Here is a 22,611-nt window from a genome sequence, read left to right on the forward strand (position 1 = left end):
GGGGACAGTGCAAACATTTAAGAAATATCTTCAGAAAAATAAAAATAGACCTAAAGTATACATAAGTACTAGCTCAGATTGTCCAAATTGCCCTGGATGTGGAAATAAAAATATTGCTCAATAAATAGTATTATACAGATTCTTTCATGAGTAGAAATACTGATAGAGAAGTATTGATATTGCACAGATTTTGTCCATATTGGTTAAATTCTTTTATGTGCAGAATAGTTGATATTGCACAATTTCAAATGTACAAATTATTCATAATTGTGTGTATACACTACTGTTCAAAAGTTTGGGGTCACCCAAACAATTTGATGTTTTCTATGAAAACTCACACTTTTATTCATGTGCTAGCATAACTGCACAAGAGTTTTCTAATCATCAATTAGCCTTTCAACATGATTAGCTAACACAATGTAGCATTAGAACACAGGAGGGATGGTTGCTGGAAATGTTCCTCTGTACCTCTATGGAGATATTCCATTAAAAATCAGCTGTTTCCAGCTAGAGTATTTATTTACCACATTAACAATGTCAACGCTGTATTTCTGATTCATTTAGTGTTATTTTCACAGAAAAAATGATTTTCTTTCAAAAATAAGGACAATTCAAAGTGACTCCAAACTTCTAGTAGTATATATATTTTGTCCAGTAGAAACAAATGTAAATATATGCAACTGTATCTATGAAAACACTGGGATAGCTTATTCTTTAAAAAAAAAAAAAAAAGCTTATTTCGTGTATTAAGAATTACAAAAACAGTATTGTAGCTGATGGCTTGAAATAGTGTAAAAATTAAATACATTAGTTGTATGTAAATATATGAAAATTTGTGCTTTCAGTAAATGAATACAAGGTGCTAACAGTCATCAGAATCTGTTTACAGCTTGAACATGTGTGAGAAACAGTCATCCCTCCTTCAGACTCTGAGTATGAATTAATGGAGTGATGCTGGGATTCTTAACTGTAATGAGCTTTTTAAATTTCTAATTTTCTAGTCACTAAAAATGTCATATTTTATATTTTATTTGATGTTTGCTGGAAATGTTCCTCTGTACCCCTATGTAGATAATCCACTAAAAATTAGCTGTTTCCAGCTAGAATAGTCATTTACCACATGAACAATGTCTAGACTGGATTTCTGATTAATTTAATGTTATCTTCATTGAAAAAAAATCTGCTTTTCTTTCAAAAATAAGGACATTTCTAAGTGACCCCAAACTTTCGAATGCTAGTGTACATAAGTACTAGTTCCGATTGTCCAAACTCCTCTGATGTTGAAATAACAATATTGTACTTATAAATAATATTGCACAGATTCTACTTTTGTGACTAGAAATACTGATAGAAAAGTATTGAACGGATTTTATCCATATTGTTCAGATTCTTTTATATGTAGAAAAAATGATATTGCACAGTTTTTAAATGAATAAATTATTCAGAATTGTGTGTATATTTGTATGTTTAGGCACTGTTGTATGTTTGACTCTATCCACACTTTCAGCACTAATGTCTCTTACTCTTCCTGTATCTTCCCCACAGCTCCTCTTCCTCCTCAGGTTACCCCTCGTCCTTATCGTCCTCCTCTCCATATCCAGCTACACCTCCACCTCTCTTTCCCTCACCCCTTTTTCACACATTCCTACTAGCTCACCAGTCTCACGGCAGTTACCCTCCTGGATACCCACCAGCCGCGCCCGTCTGGACGCTTCCAACACCCCAGGGTGCGCCCATCCCTCCCCTCTGCTCCTCAGCCTCCACCTCCTCCATCCCTGCCCTCATCCCCAAGGAATGGTACAGGTATCAGAGAAAGAAGAAAGAAAGGTAAACAAAGCACTCAGCTGGTGTGCATCTTTTTCTGAGCAGACGTTGGGTGTTATATTGTTTTTCAAGAAATGTGCAGCTGATTGTTATTTAGAAACACGCTATAATTAAAAAAATATTGTTCATTTAGAGACTGTGGACATGTTTTGTTTTCAAATGCATAATGTTCCACTCATTTCTTGTCATATTTACTTACAATATGGATTCAGCAAATGTTTACAGCTTTTATAGAATTTGCATTTGTTAAAGCAAATATTGGGAAATATACTTTTAATTAAATAGAACAGAAATCCTCGACACATTTGACTATAGTGTGACTTTAGCAGCTTTGTAGTGTGTATTTAAGTGTTGCAGAAATACTGTAGAGTGAAGATAGTGTACATGATAAAATGAATGTAAAATATATCCCTCTCCTCTCTCTTTGTCTCTCAGGTCACCTCACAGAGGATCTAGCTATAGACGCCCCTCTTCTCATTCTAATTCAAAGTCTTCTAAATCCAAATCTTCTCGCTCCTACTCTCGCTCTTCGAGTGGCTCGGGATCTCGCTCCCGGTCCCGATCCCAAAGCAAATCAAGGTATTTTGGGCCCCTTTTAAGACAGATGTTTGGTTGCAATTTTACCCACAAAATGATTTTACACTTGGAGCTTTGCACCGCTCTGGAATGCAAATCTTCTCAATTTACAGAAACTTTTTAACACTGCTATTTACATTTTTCATTTGAATTTGCTCGTCATTTATTTCGCTATTGCACACCATAATACCCATACACATGTTTGAATTTTTATTATAAAAAGCTTAAGTTCAGAATCATAAAACCTTCAAACATAGAGAAAACAAAATTAAACCTTGAGATGAAGGCATTTCTTGCAGGACAGAGCAAATGAAAAGACTATGAATAATTTAGGTGATGCAGCATTTGGCAAGAAAGAAACTATTAGCAGGGGGTTAGCCTAGCTTTAAGACTGGAAATGCAGAGAAAATCAACAAAATATTGATCCTGGGACTCTCAGGAGTCTCTGCTTGTTGCATAAATTCTGACATTTTATATGAAACATCTTCATATCGACCACATTCAACCTACCAGTGCAAAATGAGTTAAAAGAAATATCTTCATACTAATAAACTGTCTCTATTTCAACCTAAAACTGAACAAATCATCCCAATGTTAAATAAGAATTTGTGTTTTGTGACACAATGTTGTAACCACATTTTAGTGGGTTGAAAAGAATATGAATCAGTTTTAAATGAACAAGTGATGTGGCTATTCGGGATGGTGTTTCCTGGAAATGTTGAGCTGTTGTTTTTAAATAACATGGCATACTTTGTTTTACATATTTCTGATTTGCTTCATCTTTATTTTTAAATTTTGTCCCCGTCTCAAAAAATGAACCCCATTTTGACCTTCCTGTCATGAATAAGATGAAAAGAGAAATTAAATACACACAAATAATAAAGCCTGTGATGCACTGACATGTGTGTGGCACATAAAATGACTCAATCTTTTTTATTTTAGCCCCCGTTCCCCTTACTCCCATCAGAGAAATCGTCGGACCCGCTCTCCTCCCTCCTGCTCTTACACCTTTGGTTACAAACGCTCACGATCCCCTACGCCGTCCTCGTCGTCATCACCCCAAGTGGCTTACCATTCCAGGTCCAAGTCACCTTCAGATCACTGGAAGAACCGCCATCACAGCAAGAAGTCGGCTTCAAGCAGCTACAGCTCCAGGAGGCGAGGAGAACGCTCAGAGAGGGAGACAGGAGGGTCTGGAAGTAGTTTGACCAGAAACCTGTATGGCCAGCATACAAATCAAACCAGCAGCCAGGACCTGGATAGAGAGAACTACATGCAGTGGAAGTACAAAGAGTGGTACGAGAAATATTTCAGCAGCTATGTGGGCCAGTTCCCTCAGATGCCTCTTCCCTTCATAAATCTTCTTCCTCCTCCTTGTCCTCAGTTGGAGGACAGAGAAGAAAGTAAAAATCATTCACATGCTAACTTGGATTCTCGCTACCGACCACAAGGTAAACACGCAGCCAGGGTGGATGGTCGGTCTACTTCGTCAGAGTCATCCAGTGACAGTCGCTCCCCTCCGTCTCAGTCTTCAAGCGGCAGTCTGTCCACACCGTCTCATTCGTCCAGTAGCAGCCGTTCCTCTCTGTCCCATAAAGCTACTGACAGCCATTCTCCTCCGTCTCGGTCGTCCAGCAACGGTCGCTCCACACCGTCTGAAGATGGAGCTCAGAGCTGCACTGGGAAGCACAAAAGCCCGACAATCACACCTACAAGGAACAGTGAGAAAGTAGATCTGCAAGAACGAAGCACAGACGACAAGCAACCAATGCTGAAAAAATTGGAGCACTTTAGCACTCTGAAACATGAGCATAAGAGGATGAAGAAAGTTGACAAAGCAAGGGGAGAGGACTCATCATCCCTTGACTCTACAGATGACAGCAGAAAGGGCCAGAGCAGGAAGAGCTCTGGACCAAGCTCCTGCAAGGATGGCACTCCAGTAAAAAGCAAGGACAAAGATGACTCAGAATCTCCTCCACTGAAGCTCAATAAGCCTTTGGATAAAGACTATGAAAGAAAAGTCAAAGGAGAGAAGAATATGGAACGAGAGAAAGGATCGAGAAGAGGCAGAGATTCAGACTCCAGACATAAAGAGGAGAGACAGCCCAGAAAGAGAGAGCCAGACAGGGTGAATGCAGACAAAGAAGAAACCTCCAGAGGCAGCAGAGCTCCTGACTCCAGATCAGAGAAGAACAGAAAAAGAAAGGTGGAGAACCTGGAGAGAAATGAGAAAGAGAGCAGTCTTTCTGTTAAGACTGAAAGCAGCAAATGCCTAAAAACTGAAGCTGCAGAGAACCTTGAAACCTGCAAGAGGGAATCTTTGAAATCACTTGATAGAGAGGAGAAGAAAAAGGAGAAGAAAACATGGCCTCTGACGGAGGGAGACATCTGGGAGGGAGGGATGGAGGTGAAGCCTCAGAGGAAGATCAGCATCAACATCAACCTGGGTGGGAAAAGGCAAGAGGAGAACACTGATAAACGGGACTGCTCTTATTCAGAGAGCATTACAGGGGAATCACAAGAAAACAGAGAGCACACTGCTATTACAGAGAAGGAGAAGTTAAACAAAGACAAGATAGAAACTGATGTCAATGAAAAGAAAGAACCCAGCAAAGGCCAGGAGATTTTGTCTGAAGTTAAAATAAAACCAGAAGAGGAAGACAGGAGAAAGACGTGGGACAAAGCTGCCTTCGTGTTGGAGAAAGCTGCAGTTAAGAAGGAGGACAGTGGAGAAAAGAAAGACAAAACAAAGGAGGAGGACTTTGACTTATGGCACTGTGCACTCAGAGGAGTGGATGAGAGTGTCATCGGAAGAGGGGAAGAAGTAGAGAGAGTGAGAGATGACTGCAGGGAAGAGGAGATGGGAGGGTTGGCCATAACTCCCCTAAAGGAGAAGACAGAGAAAGAAAGCAGATGCAAGGAAAACAGAGGTGAAGAAGACTATACAGCGAGGTTCAACTCACAGAGGAGCAAAAGAAAGAGCCACCATGACGGATCCAAGTGTACGCCAGATGATAGCAGGTCAGATTATCCAACTATCTGCATTTTTTACCATCTTCTACTACATTCTTCATTCTACTCTCCCACATTGACACTAAATAATACACACTGCAGCATTTTTATGAACAGTCAACTGTGTAATTATTGATAAACCTGACAGACTGGTTTTGCCTAGCCTTTCAAAAAACAACTAAGAATTGAGAAAAATCTTTGGAAGAAGTAAAAGTTTTTCCTTTAATAGACTATCCACTACAGTATATGGCGATGCCGCTACCCAGTTAATCATTTACTTCGATTTCTTTTGAGCAGCATATTTTGTTGTTATTTTTGTGGCCTTTTTCAAAAAAAAATAGACCATTCACCTTATCTGATTAAATGTGAGGTCTTTAATGATTAATTAACACTTAAGCATTATCTTTAAGGATAGTGGCACAGTAGTTTAAGTCTGCACAGAGCAAAACTGATTAGGAGAGCAGGGACTGAAATATACATATATTCATTCTTCTGCAATCTAAATAGTAAAACTGTGTGCTCATACTGCAGCTGATTACCTCCATGTGGCAGCCACACATGTGCCCAGAAGGGTCCACTACAAAGCCAGATTAGCAATGAATGTTGAGCCCAAATCCCAAGTTTTCAGTTTTGTTTTAATCCAAATAGAACGCCATGTTAACTAATGCTGTACAGCTAACTTCCTCCAAATGAGTTTCAGATGTCTTCTTTTGTCTGACCATCAGTGCACAGCCAAAATATATTCAAACTAGAAAAGCACAGGGAGCGCAGTAATCTGCCAAGGCTGTTCATTTCCTCATATGGCATTGTCAGAAACGCAGCATTTGTTTTTTAGAAATGCAGCATTTGTTTATTAGTTATTGATGATCATAAATCACTGCAACATAGAATCTAGCCATTTAATACAGATGTACCCACAAACAAAATGATCTTGCGCTCAGCACAGGCCTGTGTTACGCATGTGTACATTATGTACAGATACTGAATGGCCTGACCTAAATATGTAGTGGGTGGCAGGAATTGATGGGACTCAGAAACACCCCCACAATGAAATCAATTGTTCATTGTATGATTTCCGACGGATAAGTCCCGATGAATCTGTAGTGGTGGATTTGTAATAGGATCACAATCATGTGATCATCAGCAGGCAGATGATGTAGTGTTCACTTGTTGTCATGGTTACAGTGATGCTGTGCTGCTATCTGGCAGTGATACAGAAATCTTTAACAAATCTGTGGATAATGACTAAGACGCTTCACTGACAGAATCTAATCAACTGGTCTGTGTGTCATTTCTGACTTTCCCTGAAAATTTCATGTAAATCCATTAATCCATTTTTGAGTAATGTTGCAGACAGACAGACAAACAAACCAACACCCATTGTCACATAACTCCACCGTGTTCCTTGGCGGGGTAATTACACTGATAAAGGAAAAGCATGAGTTTGAACCCAACAGTTTTGCTTGAAGAGTTTCTCAGACAATTACAGTAATAGGTTTTTAAAGCAGATGTTCCTTCATTTTCTGCCTCTTACTTATTTGTCTTAACTTGGCTTGTCTAGAGGAGATGTTGGCACCTCCAAAAGAAGTTTTAGCCAGCACTTAAACAAAACTGCCAAAATGTTTGGAATTTGGCATCCAAAATTAGCAACTTCATTTTGTAACTGGTTTTGTGAATTGGGATATAGTATAATAGACATTTTTTTTTTATCACATACTCAGCAATACAACAAAAATGTCTGTCAAATCAAATAACAGAGACTCATTGCCTTTAATATATGTGGATCGGTCATGCCTCCTGTCATGTGAATATTATATTTCAGGTAAAGCCCTATAATGTAAGCACATAATCACCTGGACTGAATTAGAGTTTCTTGCAATTAAAACTTGCAGCGAAAGACATCCATGTCGTGTGATTTTTAACTCTTGGTTTGCATGTGTGTTAAATACAGTAGATCCTCTGTGGTGGGCAGCTGTGGAGGTGAGGACCGTCAGGAGAGGTGGACAGTGGTGACAACTGTGGAGGAAAACACCCAGGACCGAGCTGCAGACGTATTCATACAGGTGTGTCTGCTGGACCGGGTCAGACGAGGGGCCACCAGGGTATTTTAAATGTGTGGAGGAAGTTGCATCAATAAAGCATTTGAATCACACAAAATTACTAATATTTGTATTCTGTATGAATTTCTTACCACTTTTTTCTTGTGTAACTATCCCTTGGTATAACTGGCGCATGCACAAACAAAAACTGCATGTTGTCTGAGTCACATTTTACCCCTTTTTCTCAGGTGCCTCGCTCCAAATGGGGGAACAACAGCAAAAAAGAGCAGAATGAAGGAGAGATCAGAGTTCACGCTGTCTCTCCTGTGGCTCTACCTCAACCATCAGTGACCAATAAGGAGACAGGGGGAGACAAGGAACAACAGAGACGGAGGTCAATGGAGAGAGGCAGGGATGGAGAGATGGTGAGAGGGAAGGACAGGGAGAAACAGGAAAACGCCACCTCGTCCTGGTGGCACAGGAGTGTGGCTCCCTCTAGTGGCAAAAACACAACTGACAGCACCTCCTGTTCAGAGAGAGAGAGGCAGAGGGACAGAGAAAGAGTGAGGGAGAGATCGAACAAGAGCAAAAGATCAAAAGAAGAGGCTAAGAAGGAAGAGAAGAGGAGAGACGGGGAGAGAGAGAGGGATCGCAGCAGCTCTGCCTCAAAGCAAAGGAGAAACCCTCCTTCCTCATCTCACTCCACTTCCATGTCACAACACAAAGAGAAAAGAGACAGTCGGCGAGAAAGCAATCAGGGCAGCGACAACGGCAAGTTCTCCACTGGCAGAAACAGTACGACAAGCAGAACTACCGACCTGCCTGATCACAGTGCACACAGACCATCCCGAGACGTGGAATCCAAAAGCAAAGACCATTTCCATTACGGTAGTTACCAAGAGCGATCAGGGAACTCCAGACACCAAGATAGATCAGCAGGGACCCACCCATCTCCACCTCCCTCCTCTCTCAGCCACAGTAAGGAGAGAGACCTGCTCCTCTTTGAATCCTCTGCAGGGCCTAAGAGAAGGTCCCCTAATGGGGGAGTGATGCAGAACAAAAGTAGAAATGACAGCGAGGTAGAGGGAGGAGAGTGGAAGCCGAGCACGGTGGATAAAATAATGAAAAAAGGCAAGGGGGAGAGAGCAAATCAAGAGATGGTGGCTGGAGGTAGTTGGTGGGAAGATGAGGATGATAAACTGGAGGAAGAAGAGAGGCCCAGTAGCCAAAGCAGCAGCAGCAGCAGCTCTTCAACAAGCCAGAGCAGCAAAGATGACCAGAGAAATGAGAGGAAGAAGGAAAGAAAACATGAAAAGGGGAAGAGACAGGATCTGATGGAGGAAGGAGATTTAATGCAAGAAAAGCAAAGAGGAGGAGGACATTAAGTTCTCTCCAATCATGAGTAAAATTTACTTGATGTTTTTCCTTTTGCTGACCAAAAGGTGCCTGGTTTTATTTTGTTTTTCACTTTTATTTTTTTCCCAGGTTGCTTTTTGTATCACCTTAAGATGTGTCATATCTAATCCATAAACCAAAAATGCTCAAAGGAAAAGCACCTTATACAAAACACAAAAATGAATGTGAATGAAATCAAATGTCAAGGAATTTGCACACGACTTGCTCAGGGCTGCCAGCAGCTGTACATCATTATAAGTGAACCTGCAATCTTACAGTGTGAATGAAGGGGATGTTACATTTTGACAAGAAGTCAGTAATTTGATTTGCCTAATACAGGAGCACAGGGACGCATACAGAGGATTGTGAAAAAGAGCTTGTGATTTATTTAAAAACGGATACTGTGAATATTTATGATTTCAACCCTCTGTGTTGTCTTATTTTTTCTTTTTAATTTTGTAAATGTTTATTCTAAAAACAACTGCTGGATGGATAGATAATTTACCAGAAGAAAGTTTAATTTTTCCTGTTTTGAAGGAAATAAAAAGAAATATCCATAAAAATGTTGTTTTTTTCTGTCTGGATGCCATCTGACTACAAAGTAGGTAAATAACAGTAGAAATGTATTTATATATACACAGTAACTTGTACTACTGACTGGTAAAGTGATAATAATGGAAAAACCAGAGACTCCAGAGGAACTAAATTTGCTTCTTTTTTCAGTGCCACTTATACATACCTACACGTAAGTAAATACTAAATATTCTGTTCAGTAATGTAATGAAATTGTAATTTTATTGAGTGTTTTTTTAACTGAGTTGTCATCTGAGAGCATTGTGGTCATGCTAACAGCGTAACACTATTTAGCAAGCGATAGCATGCTAAGCTAATATGGACATTAGAAATGAACATATTAACTTAGCATGCTAAGCTAATGTGGATGCTAAGCTAATGTGGCTGAACATGTTAGAACTGTTTCGTTGTTCTTCCAAACAAAGTTTACTAAACTTCAGTACACTGACTAGCTGTCTCTTTTCTTTTCTCTCAGTAATTTACTGTTGGACACACCGGCCATACCTGACCAAACGACTTAAATTTAAATTACAATCTTGAAGTGAGTTACCTGCTGGAGTCACGGACAAAAAAATAGAATCTTGACGGGATTTATATAATTGCTGATAATACTTGAAAAAACATTAATTTATAGCTTTAGGATGGGTAAGGATGTCACCAGGAGCAGATGTGATTCTATGAATTGCAGGACTGTTTTTGTGTCCTACCTACCTTAAATGTTTCCCATAAAATAGTCAGATGTGTCTAAAGTATCAGTTTGAACTCTTCATTAATGAGTGAGGGTCTCAACCTCCATGGAGTTTCTTGCTTTGGTACATCAAAATCAATTATAACACTGACAGGGGCGTGATCCGAAATTAAGATGTTATGATACTATCACATTAGGTAAACATTTTGAATCTAATAAAAAGAAATTGATTTGTGAATAAGAATTATGTAGTCTAGAAAAGTCAGAATATTCTCTGTCTGTTGGACGTAGCAAGCGCCAAATATCTATCAAATTAGTTGAAGAGATAAGACTAAAGTTACTGAAGCATTTGAGGGCCCCATTTGTCTTTGTGAGGATCGGTCCAAGCACCAGTCTACAATTACATTATAATCTCATGCAATAATCAATTTTGTGTTTGTAAGATCTGGTAATTTCTCAAATATTTTACGAAAAAAACCCAGCATCATTGACATTTGGGCTTTAAATATTAACCAAGGTAACATGCATAGTTACAATAAGGAATATACCGTTGATATCACTAATCGTGTTTACATGTCGAAAAGAAATATTCTTTAATTATAATGGCAACCCCACGTGCCTTACTTGAAAATGTTGATTGAAAAATATGTCCTGCCTAATTACACTTCAGGCGAGCTTCTTCAGATGGTCTGATATGCGTTTCTTGTATTAAGGCTATGTCAGAAGACAAAGATTTTAAACGGGTGAAAGCCTTGGCTCGTTTAATATGATGATCCAGGCCTCTTACATTCCAACTCACCATAGTGACCCTTCTGCTCTTGCTATTGGTAATAGTTACAATGAAAAATTATGCAGTTTGCTCTCAAAAAAGGGTCTAGTGGACATGCCTACCCCAAGCAAACAAACATAAATACATAAACAACTGTACTGGACATGTACAGAACCCCAACCAGCCACCCGCAGCACTTTCCCACACAAAGTAGGCAAAAAACCAAGTTTAACATACTGTTAGCAGGGGATTTCCAACAGTACTTTGCTATATACTAAGCTGCTAAATCATGACCATCCTGCTCCCTTTCCGATATTGTAAACAAGATCATGTAAAACACCTAAATGTTAACTATGATAAGTATTCAAGATATCAAACATACAAATTCACAAATAATAAAACTATAATTATATGAACAACATAACAAAATAGACACCTAATGTGCTAACCCTGAAGAACTGTTACCTGAGTTATCAGACAAAGTTGTCCATAACACACTTGAACAATCAAGTGAGTCTATTAGCGTCCAGTTTTATTCTCTGGAAGCCTCGACACTAGATACCACACCATCTGCAAGCCTCGCCGCCTCCTCAAGGTTGTCAAACCGGGATGTAATGTTGCCATGGGTAACAACAAGGTGAGCCAGGTAGATGAATCCTGTGCATATGCCAGCATCTTTCAGTCTTTTCCTGGTGGCTTCAAAAAGTTGACGCTGCTTCATAATCTCCGAAGGAAAGTCTGGAAAAATATGGATGTGCTGGCCCTGATACATCAAAGGAGCCTGTTGCTTTGCTAGCTGCATGATTAGCTCCTTGATACAGTCATCATGAATCCTGGCAATCAAAACACGGGGCCCGTTAACATTATTAGCTTGGCGAATACCTAACCTGCGTGCACGATAAACTTTTATAGGACTCAGAAAATGTTCCCTTCCAAAAACAGTGGGGAATAAGTTTGCCACAAAATCAATCAGCCATCCATTTTCAACATTTTCCGGCAAGCCAACAATTTTGATATTCTGGCGTCTGGATCTTGCTTCAAGATCGGTAACTATCTCTTGTAGAGCCTTGTTAGCACCCTTCAGCCTTGTAGCCTGTTGCTCCAGTTTGAGTAGCCGATCGTCATGATCGCTGCTCATATTTTCCACCGCTGTAATGTGACATGCTCCATTCAAGTAGCCTGAGTAGTACTCCAGCATGCCTCCGCTCCGCTGCTGTCCATCACCTGCGCACATGATGCGCATGGGATCCAGCCCGTAACACATGTGCACAAGTGATGCATGGTGCTTATTGGTCTTTCCAACACCTGTCATTCTCTGAGAAGAAGCAGAAAAAAGAGCACAGTCATTACACAAATTCATCCTTTATGTACTTTTCTTCTGCCTTTTTACTGACATTTTGTCTACCCCAGCAATGGCTTTGATCATCGCCTTCACACAGACAATAATCATAAAAACCAGAAATATCAGAAATATACAGTCACACACATGAGCACTGATAAAAAGCTTCAGCTCACCTCAGGAAGAAGCATATCCAGAGCAAAAGGGAAATGCTCCATGGATTTCACCTCATCTAGCTGTTGCATAGAGCTCATTTAGGCACCAGTAGGCTTGGTCCAACTGCTGGTGTTATGGCCTGCAGAAGCAGATGAAAAAAGAGTCTTCTTCTTCTTTTCCTTTCGGCTTTTCCCTTCAGGGGTTGCCACAGTAAATCAATTGCCTCCATCTAACTCTGTCTGCTGCATCTTCTTCTCTCACACCAACTACCTTCATGTCCTCTTTAACCACATCCATAAACTTTCTCTTTGGTCTTCCTCTAAGCCTCCTGCCTGGCAGTGGGAAACTCAGCATCCTTCTACCAATATATTCACTCTCTCTTCTCTGGACATTGTCCGAACCATCTCAGTCTGGCCTCTCTGAATTTATCTCCAAAGCCCCTAACATGTGCTGTCCCTCTGATGTACTCATTCCTGATCCTATCCATCCTGGTCACTCCCAAAGAGAACCTCAGCATCTTCAGTTCTGCTACCTCCAGCTCTTCCTCTTGTCTTTTCCTCAGAGACACTGTCTCCAGACCAAACAACATGGCTGGTCTCACCACAGTTTTATAAACCTTTCCTTTCATTTTAGCTGAAACTCTTCTATCGCACATCACACCTGACACTTTTCTCCTGCCGTTCCAGCCTGCCTGTACACGCTTCTTCACCTCTTTTCCACACTCTCCATTGCTCTGAACTGTTGACCCTAAATACTTAAATCCTCCACCTTCTTGACCTCTTCTCCCTGTAACCTCACTCTTTCACTTGGGTCCCTCTCATTCACACACAGATACTCTGTCTTGCTGCGGCTAACCTTCATTCCTCTCCTTTCCAGGACAAACCTCTACGCCTCTATCTTCTCCTCCACCTGTTCCCTGCTCTCACTACAGATCACAATGTCATCTGCAAACATCATAGTCCATGGAGACTCCTGTCTAACCTCGTCTGTCATCCTGTCCATCACCATAGCAAACAAGAAGGGGCTCAGAGCTGATCCCTGATGTAGTCCCACCTCCACCTTGAACTCCTCTGTCACTCCTACAGCACACCTCTCCACTTTCTTACAGTCCTCATACATGTCCTGCACCACTCTAACATACTTCTCTGCCACTCCCGACTTCTTCATACAAAACCACAGTTCCTCTCTGGCACCCTGTCATAAGCTTTCTCCAGATCTACAAAGACACAATGCAGCTCCTTCTGACCTTCTCTGTACTTCTCTATCAACATCCTCAAAGCAAATATCGCATCTGTTGGACTTTTTCTTGGCATGAAACCATACTGCTACTCACAGATGTTCACCTCTGCCCTTAGTCTAGCTTCAACTACTCTTTCCCATAGCTTCATCCTGTGGCTCATCAGCTTTATTCCTCTGTAGTTGCCACAACTCTGCACATCTCCCTTGTTCTTAAAGATGGGCACCAGCACACTTCTCCTCCATTCTTCTGGCATCTTCTCACTATCTAAGATCCTGTTGAACAACCCAGTCAGAAACTTTACTTCCATACCTCCACAGGCATACACACGTGGACAAAATTGTTGGTACCCCTCAGTTAAAGAAGGAAAAACCCACAATTCTCACTGAAATCACTTGAAACTCACAAAAGTAACAATAAATAAAAATTTATTGAAAATTAAATAATCAAAAACAGCCATTACTTTTGAATTGTTGATTAACATAATTATTTAAAAAAACAAACTAATGAAACAGGCCTGGACAAAAATGATGGTACCTCTATAAAAGATTGAAAACTATTTGACCATAATGACATGATTAACTCAGGTGTGTCATTTAATTGACATCACAGGTGTTTCCAAACTCATAATCAGTCAGTCTGCCTATTTAAAGGGAGACAAGTAGTCACCCTGCTGTTTGGTGAAAAGGTGTGTACCACACTGAACATGGACAACAGAAAGCGAAGGAGAGAATTGTCCCAGGACATCTGAAAAAAAAATTATAGACAAACATCTTAAAGGTAAAGGCTATAAGACCATCTCTAAACAGCTTGAAGTTCCTGTGACAACAGTGGCTCATATTATTCAGAAGTTCAAGACCCACGGGACAGTAGCCAACCTCCCTGGACGTGGCCGCAAGAGGAAAATTGATGACAAATTGAAGAGACGGATCGTTCGAATTGTATCCAAAGAGCCCAGAGCAACCTCCAAAGAAATTAAAGGTGAACTCCAAGGCCAAGGTACATCAGTGTCAGATCGCACCATTCGTCGTTGTTTGAGCCAAAGTGGACTTCATGGGAGACGACCAAGGAGGACACCACTGCTGAAAAAAACTCATAAAAAAGCCAGACTGGAATTTGCAAAAATGCATGTTGACAAGCCACAAAGCTTCTGGGAGAATGTCCTTTGGACAGATGAGACCAAACTGGAGCTTTTTGGTAAGGCACATCAACTCTATGTTCATAGACTCAAAAACCAAGCATACGAAGAAAAGAACACTGTCCCTACGGTGAAACATGGAGGAGGCTCAGTAATGTTTTGGGGCTGCTTTGCTGCATCTGGCACAGGGTGTCTTGAAAGTGTGCAAGGTACGATGAAATCTGAAGACTATCAAGGCATTCTGGAGAGAAATGTGCTGCCTAGTGTCAGAAAGCTTGGTCTCAGTCGCAGGTCATGGGTCTTCCAACAGGACAACCATCCAAAACACACAGCCAAAAACACCCAAGAATGGCTGAGAGAAAAGCGTTGGACTATTCTAAAGTGGCCTTCTATGAGCCCAGATCTGAATCCCATTGAACATATGTGGAAGGAGCTGAAACATGCCATTTGGAGAAGACACCCATCAAACCTGAGACAACTGGAGCTGTTTGCTCATGAGGAGTGGGCCAAAATACCTGTTGACAGCTGCAGAACGCTCATTGACAAATACAGAAATCGTTTAATTGCAGTGATTGCCTCAAAAGGTTGTGCAACAAAATATTAAGTTATGGGTACCATCATTTTTGTCCAGCCCTATTTCATTAGTTTGTTTTTTTAAATAATTATGTTAATCAACAATTCAAAAGTGATGGCTGATTTTGATTATTTAATTTTCAATAAATTTTTATTTATTGTTACTTTTGTGAGTTTCAAGTGATTTCAGTGAGAATTGTGGGTTTTTCCTTCTTTAACTGAGGGGTACCAACAATTTTGTCCACGTGTGTATCATCAGGACCAAGTGCCTTTCCACTCTTCATCCTCTTCAATGCCCTCCTCACTTCATCTTTACTAATCTTTGCCACTTCCTGGTCCACAACAGTCACCTCTTCTACTCTTCGTTCTCTCTCATTTTCCTCATTCATCAACTCTTCAAAGTACTCTTTCCATCTTCCCATCACACTATTGGCACCTGTCAACACACTTCCATCCTTATCCTTTATCACCATAACCTGCTGCACGTCCTTCCCATCTCTGTCTCTCTGCCTTGCCAACCTGCACAGATCAGTCTCTCCCTCCTTACTGTCCAACCTAGCATACAAGTCATTGTAAGCCCCTTGTTTGGCCTTTGCCACCTCTACTTTCACCTTACGCTGCATCTCCCTGTCCTCCTGTCTACTCTCTTCAGTCCTCTCAGTATCCCACTACTTCTTATTTTATTTATTTTATTTATTTCATTTATTTAATCAGGGACAATGCACAATAAACATTAATCCATATAAGGAAAATATGCATGTGCCAGGTTATAGCACAAAGAGCTAATTTCCACCTGTAGTCCCTGGGCAGGTTGCTGTTACCATTAAAAGAAAAAAAAAAAAAAAGAAAAAAAACAGTACATTGTAACAGTCACACAGTAACACATACAGTTACAGTTTACCCCAGTCACTCAATGTGTACAAACTTGCTGCGACAATAACCATGTTCTAGTTAAACGCTTGAACACGCTAAAGTCTGTGCATGCCATGATTTCACTGGGAAGAGTGTTCCAAAGGCTCACAGCTCTGTAAGAAAATGACTGTTGGCCAAAAGTAGTTCTGCACCTTGGAACAATACACTCTCCTCTGACTGTCGACCGTGTAGACCGAGAAATTTGTTCTGCACTCAGAGTAATAAACTTTCTCAGTGGGGGGGCAGTCAGATTATGAATTATTTTAAATAATAAGGAAATTTGATTGAATTTAATTAAATTATCAAAACTAAAAAATTGTATTTATTAAGGATGTTACAGTGATGATATCGAAAAGGCTTTCTATCATGAATTTTTAGGGCTCTCTTATACAAAGACTCAAGTGGTTTCACTGATGTTTCACAAGCCTGAGACCAGCTGGACATACAATATAAAAGATGCGGGACAATCATCGTATTGAGATAAGTATAAGAGGCCTCTGTTGTTAAAGAATTTCTAATATGTTTATAATTCATTAAATTAAATTTTAGTTTATTACCAATTTTTTTAATATGGGTTTTAAAACAAAGATTTGAATCTATTGTTAAACCCAAGTATTTTGTTTCATCTACATTTTTAAGTTTTTGCCCATTTACTTCGATTTCACATATTTTTAATAGTTTTCTTTTATTTGAAAAAAACATTGAGACTGTTTTATCTAAGTTTAGAGTGAGGCAGGATGTCTGTAGCCATTTGGCTACTTTCTGCATCTCCTTATTTAACTTTTCCACAACCTCAAACTCATCTTTCCCGAAAGTAAAAATCACCGTATCGTCGGCATACATTATTATCTCAACATCAGGACACACTGCAGGGAGGTCATTTATATAAATGCTGAAAAGCAAGGGTCCTAAAATAGACCCCTGCGGCACTCCCATAGAGGCAGATTTAAATTCAGATTTAGCGTTATTCACCCGCACACATTGATGTCGGTCACTTAGGTAAGATTGCAGCCACTTTTGGGTATGATTAGAAAAATGATATTTATTTAACTTATTATGCAATATCTGATGATTAACTGTATCAAAGGCTTTACGCAGATCAAGGAAGACTGCTGCCACCACCCCTCCCCGATCTATGAATGCCCTGACTGTTTCCAAAAAATAACAACAGGCTGAATCTGTTGAATATCTTTGCCTAAAACCAAATTGCATTGGATTTAAGAGTAATTGTGAGTCCAGGTGGTTGGTCAGTTGCTCTGCAACAATTTTCTCAAGCACCTTTGATACGGCAGGAAGAATACTTATCGGACGATAACAACTCATGTCTTGTTTGTCTCCAGATTTAAAAATAGGGGTAATAATGGCTGGTTTTAAAACTGCAGGAAAAATACCCTCCCTGATCGAATGATTAATCATCTTTGTTAATGGATCAGAAAAAATATCCCTATAATGTTTTAAAAAAGTTGTATCTATACCATAAATATCTTTTGCCTTACTACTATTCAATGTTGTAATTATTTTTTTAACTTTAACTGTATTTATTGGGCAAAGGATCATATTGGAATTGTCATTAATGACAGAAATAGGATCAACGAATTTAAAGTCTTTGGCCAATGTTTTGACACCATTTATAAAATAATCATTAAAATTTGTTGCTATTGCCAAAGAATCATTAACTATATTTCCATTTATTTTAAGACGAATACCCTCACTTTCAGATTTTTCTTTTCCAAGCAATTTATTAATAGTTTTCCATATTATTCTACTATTTCCTTGTGCATTTTTAATAATGTCAAGGAAAAACCCAGCCTTGGCTTTTCGAAGTGCTACTGTAACCTTATTTCTCTGACTTGTAAAATTAAGACGATCAGTTATTAATCCGGACCTCAGGAAAGCTTTCAATGCCATATCTCGCTTTTTCATCATTTCCCAGATAGCTTTAGTGAACCACGGCAAATTTTGTTTTGTACTTTGCCTTCTTTGCCTATTTTTTGTATATTTTGTTAAAATACTATTTACAGTTAACATTAAATCATGACAACCCTCTTCACAAGATTTATTCTTGAGGATGTCTGTCCAGTTTATTTGTTTTAGATCGTTTTCAATTTGATTCAGATCTTTCTTTGAAATAAAAGTGATACATGTTTTACCTTTAATTTGAATTTCTTCTTTATACCTTGCCTTTGTCAATTTTCGAGCTAATAAGGTTAAATTATGATCAGACATACCTGTAATTAAATTATAAATTTTAGTAACTCTCTCAGGCTTATTTGTAAATATTAGGTCTATTAAAGTTTGTGAAGATTTTGTTATTCGCGTTGGTTTATCTAACATCTGTGTCATTTGAAAGGATTTTGTTATTTCCTCAAGTTTATACCTGCACGATCTCTCAGACCAATTTAAGTTAAAATCACCCAAAAGAATAACTTCCTTTCCCTCACACTGTTTAAGCAGTCTACCAAGAGAAACAAAGAAATCATTAGTAGCTATTGGGGGTCGATATATTACAATAACACAAAAAATCATTTGGGGGGACAAAGTAATAATGATACCAACACATTCCAGATTACAATCGTTAAAATCCAGTATCTGACTTTGAATATGATTTTTTACATAGATCAACACACCACCGCCTTTACCCTTCAATCTATCACGCCTGTATAAAGTATATCCCGGCACATTCACAACTGATGAAGGAATAGACGGGGTTAACCAAGTTTCTGTCAAGCAGAGATAATCGAGATTTGAATCAGTCAACAAATGCTCTATCTGCTCAGCTTAGCTAACCTCTTTCTCTGGATCCACTCCTGCAGCTCCTCATTCCACCACCAAGTCTCCTTATCTCCTTTCCTTCCAGATGACACACCAAGTGCTCTGCGACCTGTCTCCCTGATCACATTTGCTGTAGTTGTCCAGTCATCTGGAAGCACCTCCTGACCATCCAAAGCCTGCCTCAACTCTTTCCTGAAAGTCACACAACACTCTTCCTTTTTCAGCTTCCACCATTTGGTCCTCTGCTCTGCCTTTGCCCTCTTCATCTTCTTCACCACCAGGGTCATCCTACACACCACCATCCTATGCTGTCTGGCTACACTCTCACCTGCCTCTACTTTGCAGTCACTGATCTTCAGATTACACCGTCTACACAAGATGTAGTCTACCTGTGTGCTCCTACCTCCACTCTTATAGGTCACTCTACGTTACTGCCTCTTCTGGAAGAAAGTATTCACTACAGCCATTTCCATCCTTTTTGCAAAGTCAACCACCATCTGTCCTTCTGCGTTCCTCTCCTGGATACCAAACCTGCCCATGACATCCTCATCATCTCTGTTTCCTGCACCAACATGTCCATTGAAGTCTGCGCCAATGAAAACTCTCTCACTTCTAGGGATACTCTGCATCACTTCATCAAGGTCCAACCAGAATTTCTCCTTCTCCTCCAGCTCACATCCTACCCGTGGAGCATACCCACTAACAACATTGAACATCACACCTTCGATTTCTAGCTTCAAGCTCATCACTCGATCTGACACTCTTTTTACCTCCAGGACATTCCTAACAAACTCCTCCTTCAAGATAACTCCTACTCCATTTCTCTTCCTATCTACACCATGATAGAACAACTTGGACCCTGCTCCTAAACTTCTAGCTTTACTACCCTTCCACCTGGTCTCCTGGACACACGGTATGTGTGTACCCTTCCACCTTCCTCCTCTGCATCATGTCACCCAGCTCTCTACCTTTTCCTGTCATAGTTCCAACATTCAGAGTCCCTACTCTCAGTCCTAGACTCTTGGTGTTCCTCTTCTCTCTCTCCCTATGAACACACCTTCCTCCACTCCTTCTTCGACCAACAGTCGTCCATTTTCCACCGGCACCCTGTAGGTCGACAGTACCGATGGCGGTCGTTGTTAACCCGGGCCTCGACCGATCTGGTATGGAAGTCATACATTTGATTCGCATGTTTGATTTGGCCAAAGTTTTACGTCGGATGCCCTTCCTGACACAACCCTCTGTATTTATCCAGGCTTGGGACCGGCACAATAAGACCCTGGCTTGTGTCTCCTTGCGGCTACATTAAGCAGATGAAAAAAGGGTACACTCTTCTAATGCAGTCCTCTCTTTATGGTAGACTTGAACAATGACACTCCTACCTCCTGGAGAGTGTTTGTAACTTGGTTGGCTGTTGTGAAGGGGTTTCCCTTCACCATGGAAATGATTCTGCGATCATCCACCACTGTTGTCTTCCGTGGACGTCCAGGTCTTTTTGCGTTGGCGAGTTCACAAGTGCTTTCTTTCTTTCTCAGGATGTACCAAACTGTAGATTTTGCCACTCCTAATATTGTAGCAATTTCGCGGATGACTTTTTTCTGTTTCTTCGGCTTAAGGATGGCTTGTTTCACCTGCATTCAGAGCTGCTTTGACTGCATGTTGTCTTCACAGCAAAATCTTCCAAATACAAGCAGCACACCTCAGATCAACTCCAGGCCTTGTATTTGTTTAATTGGAACTAACATAACGAAAGAATTGCCCACACCTGCCCATGAAATGGCCTTTGAGTCAATTGTCCAATTACTTTTGGTTCATTTTAAAATAGGGTGGCACATGTTTAGGAGCTGAACTCCTGAACCCTTCATCCAATTTGAATGTGGATCCTCTCAAATGAAAGCTGAGAGTCTGCACTTTATGTCCATGTCCATTATATAACTATAATTGGAATATGTTTCATTCAACAGGTAAAAAAACAATACTTGAGTCAATGTCCAAATATATATGGACCAAACTGTATCTGTTCACCTTGGCAATTAGCAAATGAGGTGCCATGAGTGTTGTTGCAAATTTGCAGTTCACAGTGTGGGGTGCTGGGATATGTAGTGTTTGTCAGATCTTTTCCTATTACTGCTGTTGCAAGGATCCATATTTTTTAATGATGATTTTACATTTTTAGACTACTGCACAGAAAAAAAAAAATTACGTCGTAATACCACTGGGCGCTAAAGTTGCATTTGATCCATTGGCTATGTTTTTACAGCAGCAGCAGAGGTCCAGATGTTCCAGCTGAGAAAATTTGGAGGCTGTCACTTCTTGCATTCCCAGTATAAAGGGGGAGTCAGATTTTGTTAAGTGACCCAACAAAATCTGACTCCCTCTACAGCTTCCCCCCCTGTGATGACTAGATACTTGATACTTGACAGTTTAAGTTTCTTCCTGAATTGTAGGACTGCATAGCATCATCATCATGTGACCAGAAAAGTAAATTAGCATTTATTTCCATTCCATAAAACCATTGAAGCTACAAATAGTTGTCACAACATGTATTTATTGGAATAATTTCACATCTTAATACGTAAAGTAATATATCTGTTTTGTTTTTTGTTGTTTTTTTACTGTGAATAAACACTTAAGCTCTTTAATATATGCCTTGATTATTACCTAGAAACAGTTATTTTCAGTCATTTTTTGTACTTGTTTTACAAATGTACCTTCTTTTACTGTGACTTCCAGTCTAGTCACTTATTTTCTAGTATTTGTAACGTCTTTAAAGTCCATCCATCCATCCATCCATCCATCCATCCATCCATCCATCCATCCATCCATCCATCCATCCATCCATCAATCTATCCATCCATCCATTCTCTATACACCGCTTTATCCTCATTAGGATCGCGAGGGGTGCTTGAGCCTATCCCAGCTGACTCGGGCGAAGGCAGGGGACACCCTGGACAGGTCGCCAGTCTGTCGCAGGGCTACATATACAGACAAACAATCACACTCACATTCACACTTAGAATAATCAATTAACCTCAGCATATTTTTGGACTGTGGGAGGAAGCGGTAGTGCCCGGAGAAAACCCATGCATGCACAGGGAGAACATGCAAACTCCATGCAGAAAGATCCCAGGACAACCCCGGGATTTGAACCGGGGATCTTCTTGCTGCAAGGCGAAAGTACTAGCCACTGTCACACTGTGCATCCCCCGTCTTTAAAGTCAAAAAGCTGAAAGAAAACTATGAAAATAAACGAAGATCACTGTAGATACGTTTTCAATGACAGTTCTAATGGACAGCTCATAAGTCCTACATTTTTAAGCCAGTTTAAAACATTTTGGGAGACAATCTGTTAGTATTACTAACTTGTTATAAAGCTGAAGTAGCATCTGTGTGGTCATCTTTGTCGTCGTTCCTCTGGTTGCTGTCATCTCTCCACTGTCGTTGCTCTTTTCCTTTATTTTGAGGCACCATGTTAGCTTTCCATCCCTGAAAACTCAGTCGGTCAGAGACTTACAGCAACAACACCTGCCGTTCCTCATCTGTCAATGTCATAACCCGGCTCAATGGCCATGACAAAGGAACAGGAGGAGTCCGCTTTCCCAAAAATA

General features: G+C 40.1%; 2 protein-coding genes across 4 annotated transcripts in view; one reads left to right on the forward strand and one right to left on the reverse strand.

Moving 5' to 3' along the window:
• The window catches only part of LOC110956795 (E3 ubiquitin-protein ligase RBBP6-like), a 31,887-nt gene extending 22,683 nt beyond the window's left edge, over positions 1-9,204 (forward strand). For 2 of the 3 annotated variants that reach the window (XM_022202504.2, XM_022202505.2), the window contains exons 15-19: positions 1,546-1,827; positions 2,260-2,403; positions 3,343-5,421; positions 7,364-7,475; positions 7,700-9,204. In XM_022202504.2, the coding sequence (XP_022058196.1) occupies positions 1,546-1,827; positions 2,260-2,403; positions 3,343-5,421; positions 7,364-7,475; positions 7,700-8,836 (3,754 nt within the window). In that variant the 3' untranslated portion in view covers positions 8,837-9,204. The remainder of the gene's footprint in view (positions 1-1,545; positions 1,828-2,259; positions 2,404-3,342; positions 5,422-7,363; positions 7,476-7,699) is intronic. The other variant, XM_022202507.2, reaches the window with a different exon arrangement.
• ndufab1b (NADH:ubiquinone oxidoreductase subunit AB1b) overlaps positions 1-22,611 on the reverse strand; it is a 144,076-nt gene that overhangs the window by 40,411 nt on the left and 81,054 nt on the right. The window lies entirely within an intron of this gene.

This window comes from Acanthochromis polyacanthus, chromosome 21, assembly GCF_021347895.1.
Source record: "Acanthochromis polyacanthus isolate Apoly-LR-REF ecotype Palm Island chromosome 21, KAUST_Apoly_ChrSc, whole genome shotgun sequence".
Taxonomy (NCBI): domain Eukaryota; kingdom Metazoa; phylum Chordata; class Actinopteri; family Pomacentridae; genus Acanthochromis; species Acanthochromis polyacanthus.